This window comes from Nomascus leucogenys, chromosome 17 (genome assembly GCF_006542625.1).
Source record: "Nomascus leucogenys isolate Asia chromosome 17, Asia_NLE_v1, whole genome shotgun sequence".
Classification (NCBI taxonomy): Eukaryota; Metazoa; Chordata; class Mammalia; order Primates; family Hylobatidae; genus Nomascus; species Nomascus leucogenys.
In genome coordinates this window covers 84967841-84981778 of record NC_044397.1, presented here as the reverse complement: position 1 = coordinate 84981778, position 13938 = coordinate 84967841, and the positions used below count along the sequence as shown (strand labels likewise).

At 50.6% G+C, this 13938-nt stretch overlaps 1 protein-coding gene and 1 pseudogene across 2 annotated transcripts in view; both read left to right on the top strand.

The window, feature by feature from the left end:
• The window catches only part of POU2F2 (POU class 2 homeobox 2), an 87765-nt gene extending 82662 nt beyond the window's left edge, over positions 1–5103 (top strand). The window contains exons 13-16 of the mRNA XM_030797094.1: positions 985–1051; positions 2608–2809; positions 2938–3011; positions 3287–5103. Of these exons, the coding sequence (XP_030652954.1) occupies positions 985–1051; positions 2608–2809; positions 2938–3011; positions 3287–3621 (678 nt within the window). The 3' untranslated portion in view covers positions 3622–5103. The remainder of the gene's footprint in view (positions 1–984; positions 1052–2607; positions 2810–2937; positions 3012–3286) is intronic.
• Positions 5104–5493: 390 nt separating this feature from the next.
• Positions 5494–8731, top strand: LOC115830970 (annotated as a pseudogene). Its single transcript, XR_004026515.1, has one exon. The product of XR_004026515.1 is annotated as an uncharacterized LOC115830970 (transcript).
• The last annotated feature ends 5207 nt before the right edge of the window (positions 8732–13938 follow it).

Here is a 13938-nt window from a genome sequence, read left to right as displayed (position 1 = left end):
GATATCAGACACAGCTGGGACATCCTTTATCCCATCCCTTTATTTCCATTTCTGGAAAGAGCTGTGATGCTCCAGAGAGGAGCCCCCACCCCCACTGGTGTGAAGGAGGCACTGTCTGAACTGAGTTCTAAAGGACAAGGGAGAGTTAGCCAGCCACAAGAAGGCAAAGAGCCTTCCTGGACCAGTGTGTACTAAGGCCTAGAAGCCAGGGTGTGCCCAGCCCAATTTGAGAAACTCCAGTGCAATTTAGTGTGGTTGGTGCTGCAGTTTATATGAATGAGGTTGCGGAAGGAATGGGGGCATGTACCCCAAGTTTTACAGTGAAGAGCTGGAACTTGAACCATGGGCAGTGAGGAGGTAAGGAGTGGTTTTGAGCTGGGGAAGGAGAGAGTTACATTTAGTGAGGTTTCTGGGGCTGATGCAAAGGTGAGACTGGAGGTGGGGTGGCCAAGAAGGAAGCTGGTGGATGGTCCCAGAAAATCAAGTAATATGACATCTCAACACCCTGATGCAAAGATATGCATCCATTTAGCCTCGCACTTTAGATCCGCTCTTTCCCTGCCTGGGTCACTTTCAACAGTCTCTCCTGCATTGCTTGCCAACCCCACTGGTAAAAGGGTGGTGTTTGCTTGTCCAGGGAAAAGAGTTTTAGTTTTGCTGAACCAACAATAGCTGGAGCATGTAGAGCAGCCACTCTTCCAGTGCAGTCACTTCGGACAAGACGCAACCCTGCAGAGACTAGCCAGATGGGGCGGTGTCAGAAGAGAGGTGGGGAGTGTTCTCAATGGAGAATTAGCCCTTCCTGCTTGTGGCTCAGGATCAGCTAGGGCAAGTGTGAAGAAAGCACATGGAATAATACAAATGCAGCCTTGTGCCAAAGCCCCCTGCCCCCATCCTGGGACAGAGGAGTGGGGTCCTGCAGGAAGCATCACAGGGGCTGCTGGCAGACAGTGGCTAACCATACCTCCTTTCTTCTCTCCTCAGGTCACACCCCAAGGGGGCGTGGGGACCTTACCGTTGTCCCAAGCTTCCAGCAGTCTGAGCACAACAGGTCAGGGAGGGCAGAAAATGGTGAGGGGGGACTGGGAGGATGTGGCACAGGCTGGAGCCTGAGGTTCCCAAGTGGCTCTGGGTGTCCATGGGCCTCAAGACTGGGCCCGGGGAGTGTGGGTGGGGGAATGGGAGAGACAGTGGGAAGAGGGCAGGACTCACCCCTCCTCTGCAGGAGCAACTCAGCTTTAATTTGCTTTACGATTTCATATGAGAAAAGCATGGGCCTGGTAAAAGGTGAGGCACTTGAGTTTTGTGCGTGGCCTCTGTCATTTTTAAGCTCTGTGAATTCCAGTGCTTACTTTATCCTTCTAAGCCTCAGTTTTTATAAAATTATTATGAATGTGTAATACATAAAAAGATATAAATACATGTATGTAAGAGTGTATGTGTATGTACACATACACACATACATGCATACATACATAGTCTTGTACCCAGAGTTCCCCTCCCTCTTCCTGCGACACAGCAGGTTTATATGTGTGGTTATACACCATATATATAATAATAATATAAAATTGGCTGGGTGTAGTGGCTCATGCCTATAATCCCAGCTCTTTGGGAGGCCAAGGCAGGCAGATCACCTGAGATCAGGAGTTCAAGACTAGCCTGGCCAACATGGGAAGCCCTGTCTCTACTAAAAATACAAAAATTATCTGGGCGTGGTGGCGTGTGTCTGTAATCCCAGCTACTTGGGAGGCTGAGGCAGGAGAATCACTTGAATCCGGAAGGAGGAGGTTGCAGTGAACTGAGATCACACCACTGCACTCTAGCCTGGTGACAGAGTGAGATTCCATCTCAAAAAAAAAATATATATATATATACACACACACACACACACACACATAATATATATATATACATAATATATATACACATAATATATATATACACATAAAACAACATATTGCCCCTCCCCAGGCTAGAAAATAGTAAGTGGAGATTTATAAAGTAGTAAGTGCTTGCCTGGCACTGTACTAAGCTCTTTCTAAACTGCATTGACTGACTTAATTCTCAAACTCATTTTATGAGATAGGTTCTATTATTATCCCCATTTTCCAGACAAGGGATCTGAAGGTCAGAGAGGTTAAGGCGCTCACCCAAGGGCACTGCTGGGATGAGACAGAGCCACGAGTTTCTACCCCAGCAGTCTGGCTGAGTCTGGGCCCTCAGCCCCTGCCAGGTTGCCCATCCTTCGGCTGTGGCAGTGTGCCTGGCACCCTTCGCCCCTCCCCAGCCCCTAGAGGGAGCCATAGGGCTTTGTCTCCTGGGCGCCCCCGTTTCTAGTCGGTAAAAAAGTGGTTCGTGGCAGGGAGTGTAGAGTGCCAGGGCTCAGCAGGAAGCAGCTGCTCTGACTTCCATTGTTATAACAGGGGTCACCATGGCAGAGGCACAGGGAAATGACTCTGGGAAGAGAGGGCAGGGAGGTCTAAGGCTGTTCTGACTGAGGAGATGCTGCGTGAGCTGGGCGGGAGGACAAGTAGGAGCTGACCCCAGGTTCCTCAGTGGGGGATGAGTGGAAGCTGAAGACCCCATCTTTCTGTCTCTCTCTGGCAGTTACTACCTTATCCTCAGCTGTGGGGACGCTCCACCCCAGCCGGACAGCTGGAGGGGGTGGGGGCGGGGGCGGGGCTGCGCCCCCCCTCAATTCCATCCCCTCTGTCACTCCCCCACCCCCGGCCACCACCAACAGCACAAACCCCAGCCCTCAAGGCAGCCACTCGGCTATCGGCTTGTCAGGCCTGAACCCCAGCACGGGGTAAGTGGGTGTAGGTGGGAAGCTGTGGGGAGAAGCAGGGTTGCTGCTGCTTCTAGGGTGGGGAGCTGCACCCCACTTATGTTGGCAGGTCCCTGCCCCTGCTAATGCCTCTGCTTTGCCTCTTGCAGAAGCACAATGGTGGGGTTGAGCTCCGGGCTGAGTCCAGCCCTCATGAGCAACAACCCTTTGGCCACTATCCAAGGTGCGTGCTGCCTCATGTCACACCCATCGTCACCAGCCCTATCCTCTGGGGCCTTGAGCCCTGCCATTGCTGCTCCAGCCATGCCATCCCGCCCCTGCTCACTGCATTGCTCGCCTCTTCATACCCATCTCACCTTTGGGGAAGGTGTGAGGGGTGCTGATGGGGGTCAGTGGGACCGATGGGGAGATGGGGGGCACTCTGGGCAGGACGCTGGAAGGCAAAAGTCTCCCCTGGCCCGGCGTGCCCCCAGCCCAGCCTCTCTCTCTCCCTGCCAGCCCTGGCCTCTGGTGGAACCCTGCCCCTTACCAGCCTTGATGGCAGCGGGAATCTGGTGCTGGGGGCAGCCGGCGCAGCCCCGGGGAGCCCCGGCCTGGTGACCTCGCCGCTCTTCTTGAACCATGCTGGGCTGCCCCTGCTCAGCACCCCACCTGGTGTGGGCCTGGTCTCAGCAGCGGCTGCGGCCGTGGCAGCCTCCATCTCCAGCAAGTCTCCTGGCCTCTCCTCCTCATCCTCTTCATCCTCATCCTCCTCCTCCTCCACTTGCAGCGACACGGCAGCACAGACCCCTGGAGGTCCCGGGGGGCCCGAGGCAGGGTCCAAACCTGAGTGAGGGCCAGCCATGCCTCCCCTCCCATTCCTCTGACCCCTGCCTTGGTCCCTTGCCTGGGAAGAGGGCGAGGAGGCCAGTGGTGGGGACACAGAGGGTCCTCGGAGCAGGAGTGACAAGGGAGGAAAGACCAAAAAAACCAACCAACCAAAAAAAAAAAAAAAAAAAAAAAAAAAGAAAGAAACTAACCAACAAAAGAGAAAACCAAAAATAATCACAACAGAAACCAGCTGCCCCAAAGGAACCAGAGGTGAAAAACAAACAAAAAAAAACCAAAACCAAACCAAAAAAAAAAAAAAAAACCCACAAAATCAAACAAACCAAAAAACCAGTCGCGAGCCAGACCTCAGCGTGCTCACCCTCACTGCTACGACGCCAAATAAAAACCCCAGCCAGGGGCGGAGAAGCCTCCAGCAGGTCAGACCTCATGCCACCGAGCCCTGGCTGTGGGACCAACCCCCAACCCTGCCTCCCCCGTGGGGGCTACAGAAGGAAAAAGAGAAGATGCCAGCTTCCTAGTTCCGGCCCCCAGCCCTGGGCCAGGGAAGACAGGGCACAGCCTGTGCAGATGGGCTGGGGCTTAGCACCACCCACCAAATGTTCTTTTCCAGAAGGTGAAAGAGAAAGGGCCTGAACAACCTTACACCAAATATTCAGTAGCTTCATCCAAAGGATGTACAGAATTTTTAGCATTGTACTCAACAGAATGTGTCCCTACCATGTGTCCCCTTCTCCCCTGGCCCCCAGCTCTCCCCACCTGGGCAGGGGGTCTTGCTTTAACCTCCTCCCTCCCCCCAGCCAGGGGAGAGTTCAAGGGAAGGCCTGCGGACAACTTTTCATCCCCTGTTCCTCCCTCTTTTCCCCTTTGAAGGGTAGGCTAGGCCATTTTGCCAAGTTCTAGCTCTCACAAGTCCCTCCTCAACCCTGTCACCCTCCTCTGCTCTGGAATAGACTCCCTCCCCAGCCTATGGGAAGGTGGAAGTTTCAGGCAAGAGGGGATGAAGACATTCAGTTGAGGGCATTCAGTTGTCTTTTTCCATCCTGTCTGTTTCCCTGAAAAAAAAAAAAAATTCATATTCCAGTGCCTATCCGTGGGATCCTTCACGTTCTTTGACATTAACCAGAAACCAAAAAGAGAACTCACCTCGCTTTTCCCACCCCGTGCCCCTCTGGTACTGGCGAATGCCTCTCCCTCCCCCCACATGCACACACGCACACACCCCAGTGGTGGGGTTCCTCAAGATGGCATCCCCATCAGGGTCCATGTGGTGGGGACAGTGCCACAGCCTGTGGTCCCCATCTGAGAGGGCGTGGTGGTGGCCACCACCCCCAGGAGACCTCTACAAGTCTTGGCTGGACCCTGTGTTTGACCAGCCCCGGACACGTCTCCACTGACGACGGACAGAGGAGAGACACCACTGGGAGCCACCCTGCCCTCCTGCTGTTGTGGAGGCCAACAAAGTTTTGAACCAAAAACCAAAAAAACAGAAACAAACAAACAATAAATTTAAACTAGAAAAAAAGAATTTATATATATATATACATATATATATATATATATAAAAGGGAAAGAAGATGAGGACTCTTCAAGAATAAGACGGAACCGCGAGGCGGAGCCAAGCCCCTGCACCGGCGGTCCAGGCCCTTGTTTCCCAAGGCGGACGGAAGGACGGATGCTTCTTTCTCTTCACAAATACCTCATGGACGTCGTCTTTGGGAAAGCCGGAGGGGGCGGCTGGGGCAGGGCCTGTCCCTCGGCCAGGGCAGATGGAAGCGGGTGGGCGGGGCTGAGAGAGGGTGTCAGGGACAGGGGTGAAGAGCCCCAAACTCCCCTCCCAAATCAACTGAAAAAGCTTTAAAAAAAGACAGGAAAAAAAGGAGTAAGAAAGCAAAAAGAACAGATGAAGGAAAACTTAACAACTTTTGGGTGGTTTGATTCCTCCTTTGATTTCTTTTTCGGTTCTCTTTTGTCTGACCTCTCTCCTCCCCCCCTTCCTCTCTCCTCTCCTCCTTCCTATCTCCTCTCTCTACCTTTGCTCTCCTCTCTCCTCTCTCAATCTTGTTCTTTCTGGGTCTCTCCTCAAACCAAAGTGTTGCAGTGAAGGACACGAGCCATTGAAATCAGGGTGGGGCCTGATAGCCGTAGTGTGGCCCCCGCCCCTCGTTGGGCAGGAGCAGAGAGAGGGGAGAGCCCTGAGACCGCAGGGCTTTGGCCTGGGCAGCTTCCACTTTCTGCCGGACACTCTGAGGAGAGGCAGATGGAGCTCCAGGCCTCAGCGTTCTCTTTTTTCCTTGTCTCCCTTCTCCCACCTGGGAAATGAAACTGTTGGGCTGGGCGACGGAGGCAGCAGAGACTCGGCCATTGCAGGGGCCTCTGGGTGCCTTGTCCGGGCAGTGGTGAAGTAGCCGCCCCTCCCACCCCTGGCACGATGGGGCCTGGCACCTCGTCTACCCATCCTCGCCGGAATGTAAGCATCTCTGCTGAACGACTCCCTGCCCTTACCCTACCTCTGAGTTTGTCCATGTTTATTTCCTGAAGAGAGAAGGGACTGGCAAGAGGGCTTGGGCCCCAGCCCAAGGGTGGAGAGGGGGCCAAGGGCTCCTGACCAAATAGGAAGGACATTTGAGCAGAGCAAAATGAAAGGAATTACAACCAAAAACCCCCTCCGAGAAGACAGGCAGCATGGAAGGCATGGTGGAGATGACTCAAACAAAAACTATGATTCTAGACCAAAAAGGAAAAAAAAAAAGGAAAGAAAATCCAGGACTCACCACCACCCACTTCATCCTGCTTCCTCCCCATCAAGTCCCACCACCTGGGACCTCTCCCCACCCCAGTATGTGGGAGTGGGGTAAAGAGGAGAGGAGGAGCATGGGGCAGATGCCCTGATGTTGGTGGAGGGACCCCTGTGCAGCCGGGGGTGCTGGGGACCCTCCCCATCCAACCCTCACGCCTAGGAAAAGAAAAACAAGAAAAAAGAAAATTCCTGGGAGGGGGAAAAATAACCAAATCCCAAGCTTTAACTACAGCTGTGAAACCAAATATTGGGAAGGGGGTAGGAGGGAGGGAGGGGCAGGTGAGCCCCAGGTCTCCCCGCTGGGCCCCCCTCCCCCGAGGACTCGAGATAAGGCACCAAATACCTCATAGAACTTTAATGTTAAAAAAAGGAAACCAAATATCGTTGGCTGGGGGCCAGCCAGGGCAAGGGGCTGGGGGCTGGAGGGAGCCAAGGTTGGGAAGGTGATGGGGGAATTCATGCCCCCCACCCCCATCTGCCCCTTCCACTCTGGTCCCCTGTCTCGACTCCGGGAAACAAAACTATCTCATCGTTTTTATTTTGTGGTCTGTACAGAGCCTGTGTCCGTGTGTCTGTGTGTGAGCGAGAGAGTTGGAGGGCTGGGGAGCTTTATGTGGGGGATGGGCAGGGAAACCCCAGGCTAGGCTATGGGCTAGGTTAGATGTCCAAGGTTGGGGGCCAAGGGCCTGGGCTAGAAAGAGAGATGAGTGGGTTGGAGCAGTGGGGAGCCCTCTGAATTTCTCTTCTCCCCAACCCTGACATCCTACTTAAGGGAGGGACAGAGACTGGGTCTATCCTAATGGTGGGCCTTTTCATTGTGCCAAAAAAAAAAAAATTGATGCCAGTAACTAAACCACCTCTCTCTGTTCTCTTCTGGGGGGTGGGGTGGGTGTATGTGTGGGGGTGGGTAGGGATGGGGAACCCAAGCCCCAATAGGAGTTGGGGCTGAGATCAGGAGGAGGGGAAGGATATGAGTTTTCCATCCATCTCCCTGGAGAAGGCCATGACGGGCTCTCCAAGCCCTGGGGAGATCTGGCAAGGGACTAGCCAAGTCAGGGTGACCTGTTGACCTGACTAGTTTTTCTAACCCACCCGAATACCAGGGTGCCTCTCTCTTCCTCTAGCCCAGGGTAGGGGGACCTGAGTGAGAGAGTGAGACAGACAGCAAGATTGAGACACACGGGCCCCCACTGGTCTCTGAGTGGGAAAGGCAAGTGCGAGAGATAAAGGCCTCCAAGAGAAAAAAGAAACAAACCAAAGATTTAACCATTAAAAAAAAAAAAACCCACAGACAACTCCGCTACCTTTTTATATGTTGGAAAAAAAAGTGAAAAAAATTTAAAAATAAAAATTAAAAAAAAACACAAAAACTCTAAGCCGCAGGTCCTTCATGCGGTTTAAACTTTGACCTCAGCAGTCTCCAAAGCAAGACGACGATGACAAAGGCGGAAACAAAGAAAAAATAATGTATATTTTTAAGTATTTGTCCTTGAATTGTTAGCTCCTTGTTAAACAAACAAAAGGAGAGAAAAATCCAGAGAGAAGTGTTGCTGGGACGGAGACAACTATTTACTATGTCTGTGACCCCTCCCTTCTGCCACCCTCCCCTTCCTCTCTTTCCTGTCCTCTAACCTTGCTGCCCCTCCCCCAACACGTCCCCCAAACCCAGGGGCTCAGTATTTATTTATTTATATAATTGCAGGGTGACTGGGGGCCTCTCTCAGCAACTCGTAGAGGGCCTTTGGATAATGGCAGGGTGGGGAAAGGGCGAGAAGTCTTTGGGAAGAACAGGGGCCCAAACTTTCAACTCCTTTCTGGCCTCTTGTCCCACTGCTGCCACCATCACCTTCCAAATCCAGGGCTGCACTAGGGCAAGGTGACCACCCTACTTCGTAAAGACCTGATTGGCCCAGCCCGTTCTGGTGTGGGTGTCTTTCACCACCCAGAATGACCAGGTTGGAGTGCGGGTGGGTGAAGTTGGCGGGGGTGGCAAGTACAAGGCAAGGGTGCCCAAGAACCGGCATCCAGAAATCAGCCCTGGAGTAGACCTGCCTTTCCTCCATCCTCACCAAGTTAGCCTCCCTTTCAGTTCCGTCTGACCCCTGTGTTGGTAGCCCCTTCCTTCCCTTCCTGTACCCCCACCCTGTCTCTTCTCGTGGTAGCGGGTTAGCGTTTCAGTGTTCTTAACTCCAATCTGCTTGTTCATTGTACAATGTGCTTCTTTTAAGGCCCCATTTTTGTAACTTGAGTGTGTCATTCATCGGAACAACAAACATCAAAAAATAAAAAATTAAAAACTGTACAGAGAGAAATGATGCCTGCTCTCCCTTGGTCTCCTCTCTGTCCTGGGAAGAGTGGTGAAGAAATCAGGGTGTGGGGTTGGAGATCTGTATGCTGGGGAGGCGAGGGTTTTACTTCTGTTCCAATAGTGAATGTTCAGTCTGGGCAACATAGAACTCTTCTCTAAAACAGCCCCAAAAACTCAACTGGGCATGGTGGCGTGTGCTTGTTGTCTAGTCCTAGCTACTTGGGAGACTGAGGTGGGAGGATTGCTTGAGCCCAGGATGTTGAGGCCGCAATGAACTGTGATCGTGCCACTGCACTCTAGTCTGGGTAACAGAGAGAGACCTTGTCTAAAAAACAAAAACAAAAACAAAATTAAATTTTAAAAAACAGTGAATGTTTGGAAGTAAAACCTGCACAAACATTCTTGCCAAAGAACCAAGTCTTTGAATTTAGGATGAATTCCTATTTCTGAATTCAAATCTCAGTTCTGCCATTTTATAAATATATGACCTTCAATATGTGAGCTTCTGTGTCCTCATCTGTAAATAAGGGACAATACTGACCTCACAAGGTTGTAGGATGATGGTCTAAGTAAAGTGCTTAGGATTGAGCTCCAGCACACTGTCTTCAATAAATGAGAACTATGAGAACGCCAGGAAACCAGCAAATACCTCTCCATTTCCATCCCTGGATGCTTCCCCAGAGGACTAAAGAGACTCTTTAAAACCAGAGTTTCAATTAACACATTAAAAAGTTTCAACCTCACAAATAGTCAAATAAATTAACAGAAGAGTTATACGTCATTTTTTCACATCACCAAAAAAATGCAAAAAAAAAACCCCAAAAACAAACAAAAAAAACGCCGGGTGCGGTGGCTCACGCCTGTAATCCCAACACTTTGGGAGGCCAAGGCTGGCGGATCACCTGAAGTCAGGAGTTCAAGATCAACCTGGCCAACATGGTGAAACTCCGTCTCTACTAAAAATACAAAAATTAGCCGGACACAGTGGCGCACGCCTGTAATCCCAGCTACTCAGGAGGCTGAGGCTGGAGAATAGCTTGAATCCGGGAGGTGGAAGTTGCAGTGAGCCGAGATCGTGTCACTGCACTCCAGACCAGGCGACAGAGCGAGACTCCATCTCAAAAAAAAAAAAAAAAATAGCCGGGTGCAGTGGCTCACGCCTGTAATCCCAGCACTTTGGGAGGCCGAGGTGGGTGGATCACGAGGTCAGGAGATTGAGACCATCCTGGCTAACACGGTGAAACCCTGTCTCTACTAAAAATACAAAAAATTAGCCGGCCATGGTGGCAGGCGCCTGTGGTCCCAGCTACTCAGGAAGCTGAGGCAGGACAATGGCGTGAACCCGGAGTCAGAGCTTGCAGTGAGCTGAGATTGTGCCACTGCACTCCAGCCTGCGCGACAGAGTGAGACTCCGTCTCAAAAACAAACAAAAAAACCCAAAAAAACCAGGCTATGTGTGGTGGCTCATGCCTGTAACCCTAGAATTTAGGAGGCCAAGGCAGGAAGAAACCTTGAGCCCAGGAGTTTGACACCAGCCTGGGCAACACAGTGAGACCCCATCCCTACAAAAATTGAACAAAATTGGGCCAGGTGTGGTGGCTCACGCCTGGAATCCCAGCACTTTGGGAGGCCGAGGCGGGTGGATCATTAGGTCAGGACTTCGCGATCAGCCTGGCCAATATGGTGAACCCTGTCTGTACTAAAAATACAAAAATTAGCCGGGCATGGTGGTGTGCGCCTGTAGTCCCAGCTGCTTGGGAGGCTGAGGCACAAGAATCACTTGAACCTGGGAGGTGGAGGTTGCAGTGAGCCAAGATTGTGCCACTGCACTCCAGCCTGGGTGACAGAGCGAGACTCTGTCTCAAAAAAAAAAAAAAAAAAAAAAAAAAAGAACACAATTAACTGGGCATGATGGTGTGCATCTGTGGTCCCAGCTACTTGGAAGGCTGAGGTGCATCTCTTGAGCCCAGGAGGCCAAGGCTGCAGTGAGCTATGATCGCACCACTACACTCCAGCCTGGGTGGTGACAGAGCGAGACCCTGTCTCAAACCAACCAACCAGAGTTGATTTTGAAGTTTTCTGGTGGTACAATGTACACACCAACCCCCTTCCTTTTTAGAGCAACATTAACTCTTACTCAAATTATTGTGCCATCTGTTATTCGGCAGTAGCAACAGCTTCCACAGGCCGTCAGGCCATGGACTGATCCCTAAGACCTCACCACTGAAAAGCATAAGTGGTATTAATGAAAATGCACTGGAAGGCTGGACGTGGTGGCTCATGCCTATAATCCCAGCACTTTGGGAGGCCCAGGCCGGCGAATCACTTGAGGCCAGGAGTTCAAGACTAGCCTGGCCAACATGGTGAAGCCCCATTCTACTAAAGATACAAAAATTGGCCGGGCGCGGTGGCTCACGCCTGTAATCCCAGCACTTTGGGAGGTGGAGGTGGGCGGATCACGAGGTCAGGAGATGGAGACCATCCTAGCTAACACCGTGAAACCCCGTCTCTACTAAAAATACAAAAAATTAGCTGGGCGTGGTGGCGGGCGCCTGTAGTCCCAGCCACGCGGAGGCTGAGGCAGGAGAATGGCGTGAACCCCGGGGGGCAGAGCCTGCAGTGAGCCGAGATCGCACCACTGCACTCCAGCCCAGGTGAAAGAGCGAGACTCCTTCTCAAAAAAAAAAAATAAATAAAAATAAAAATAAAAAAACAAAAATTAGCTGGGCATGGTAGTGCACACCTGTAATCCCAGCTACTTGGGCAGCTGAGGCACAAGAATCACTTGAAGCTGGGAGGTAGAGGTTGCAGTGAGCTGAGATCATGCCACTGCACTCCAGCCTGGGTGACAGAGCGAGACTCCATCTCAGGGAAAAAAAAAGCTGTTGCGTTTCCTCAGCACTGTTCCATCCTCTAATGTATGCCTGGCACACAGGTGCTGGGATCCTGCAAAGTTGATAGTGAGGGTTGGGGGAATCGAGGCACAGGAAAAAGGAATAGAGTGAAAGATAGGTTTCATATTTAGTAAGACAAAAAGTGTCAGCATTGCAGTGTTTTGGCAAGACAAAGAAAGCAAAGCGCCTCAACTCTCAAAACAAGTCAGTAGGGATGGGGCATAAGAATAGTACATGGAGGAAGATCATTTGGTTCAGGCCCATCTTCAAGGTGGCACAGTCAGAACCAAACAGAACCCAAGACCCCATCTCTACAAAATAAATTAGCCAGACGTGGTGATGCTCGCCTGTCCTTCCAGCTACTTGGGAGGCTGAGGCAGGAGGATCACTTCAGCCTAGGAGGTTGAGGCTGCAGTGAGCCGTGATTGTGCAACTGCATTCCAGCCTGGGTGACAGAGCGAGACTCTGAAAAACAGAAAAAAACAGACCAGGTGTGGTGCCTCATGCCTCTAATCCCAGCACTTTGGGAGGCCGAAATGGGATGATCCCTAGAGGCCAGGACTTTGAGACCAGCCTGGCCAACACAGCAAGACCCCCTTTTTAATAAAAAGATAAAAATAAAACCTAACACAAGAAGAGAAAACCAAACACCACATGTTCTCACTCTTAAGTGGAAGCTGAACAATGAGAACATGTGGACACAGGGAGGGGAGCATCACACACCAGGGCCTGTCAGAGGGTGGAGGGCTAGGGAGGGATAGCATTAGGAGAAATACATAATGCAGATGACAGGTTGATGGGTACAGCAAACTACCATGGCATGTGTATACCTATGTAACAAACCTGCATGTTCTGCACATGTACCCCAGAACGTAATTTAAAAAAAAAAGAATACTCCAAATCCTAGGATTTGGAACTATATATATGTACGTAAACATTAAAATGTATGTTTATGTCTATAGAGTAAAACAAACTATAAAAAAATCTTTATATATACATATATGTATATTATTTACTGTATCTATTGTGTAATTTATATACATATAACAGGTAGGATACACACATACACACACATGCACATAACCTACTGATTATGTATTTTTTTTGTATAAACAGAACCCTAACTAATACATTAACTTTTCAAATGTTATGTCATTTATTTTACAAGAACAATTATTAGAATTTGTTTTAGGCCAGACATGGTGGCTCATGCCTGTAATCCCAGCACTCTGGGAGGCTGAGGCGGATGGATCACCTGAGGTCAGGAGTTCAAGACCAGCCCAACCAACATGGTGACACCCCATCTCTACTAAAAATACAAAAAACTAGCCTGGCATGGTGGTGCGCACCTCTAATCCCAGCTACCTGGGAGGGTGAGGCAGAATTGCTTGAACCCAGGAGGTGGAGGTTGCAGTGAGCCAAGATTGTGCCATTGCACTCCAGCCTGGACGACAGTGAGACCCTGTCTTAAAAAAAAAAAAGAGTTCTTTCAGGCCGGGCACAGTGGCTCATGCCTGTAATTACAGCACTTTGGGAGGCTGAGGTGGGTGGATCACCTGAGGTCAGGAGTTCGAGACCAGCCTGGCCAACATGGTGAAACCCCGTCTCTACTGAAAATACAAAAATTTAGCCGGGTGTGGTGGCACGCACCTGTAATCCCAGCTACTCGGGAGGCTGAGGCAGGAGAAACGCTTGAACCTGGGAGGTGGAGGTTGCAGTGAGCCGAGATCACACCACTGCACTCCAGCCTGCGCGGCAAAGACTCCATTTCAAAAAAGAAAAAGAGTTCAACAGAAGGATCTGGAATAATCTTTGGGGAGAGGGGGGTCTCAGAAGCAAGGCTAGCACAGCAGCCTAGCATCCCACCAGTCACATACTCCCATCTTGTCTCCACCACCCTCCCCAAAGTATGCAGAAGGCAACAGAGTGGAGAGAAAGGCATATGGGTGATTAAACCAAATGAAATGCAATCAGGCTTAAATTCAAGCTCTGCCCTGCCTAGATTGAATCTGACCTTGGGCAAGTCATCTCAATGCTTTTGACTGGAGATTCCTTCCCTGCAAAATGTTCTCAGGTAATCAGTGTGAATATTATTCAGTTATATAGTACTTGAGACTAACTAGATGTTCAAACATTGGCTAGCCATCCCAACAATCCGTCTCCCACAATAAAAATCTGTTGGCTGAGCCAAAGTCCAACTCCAGGGGAATTCAAGTCACCACCTCTCATGAAGCTTCCTATGTCCAGACACATATTCAGAATCTCCTTTAATTCCACAGCTCTAGAGATCATGCCTACCTGCATTTGCTCTTGGGGATCA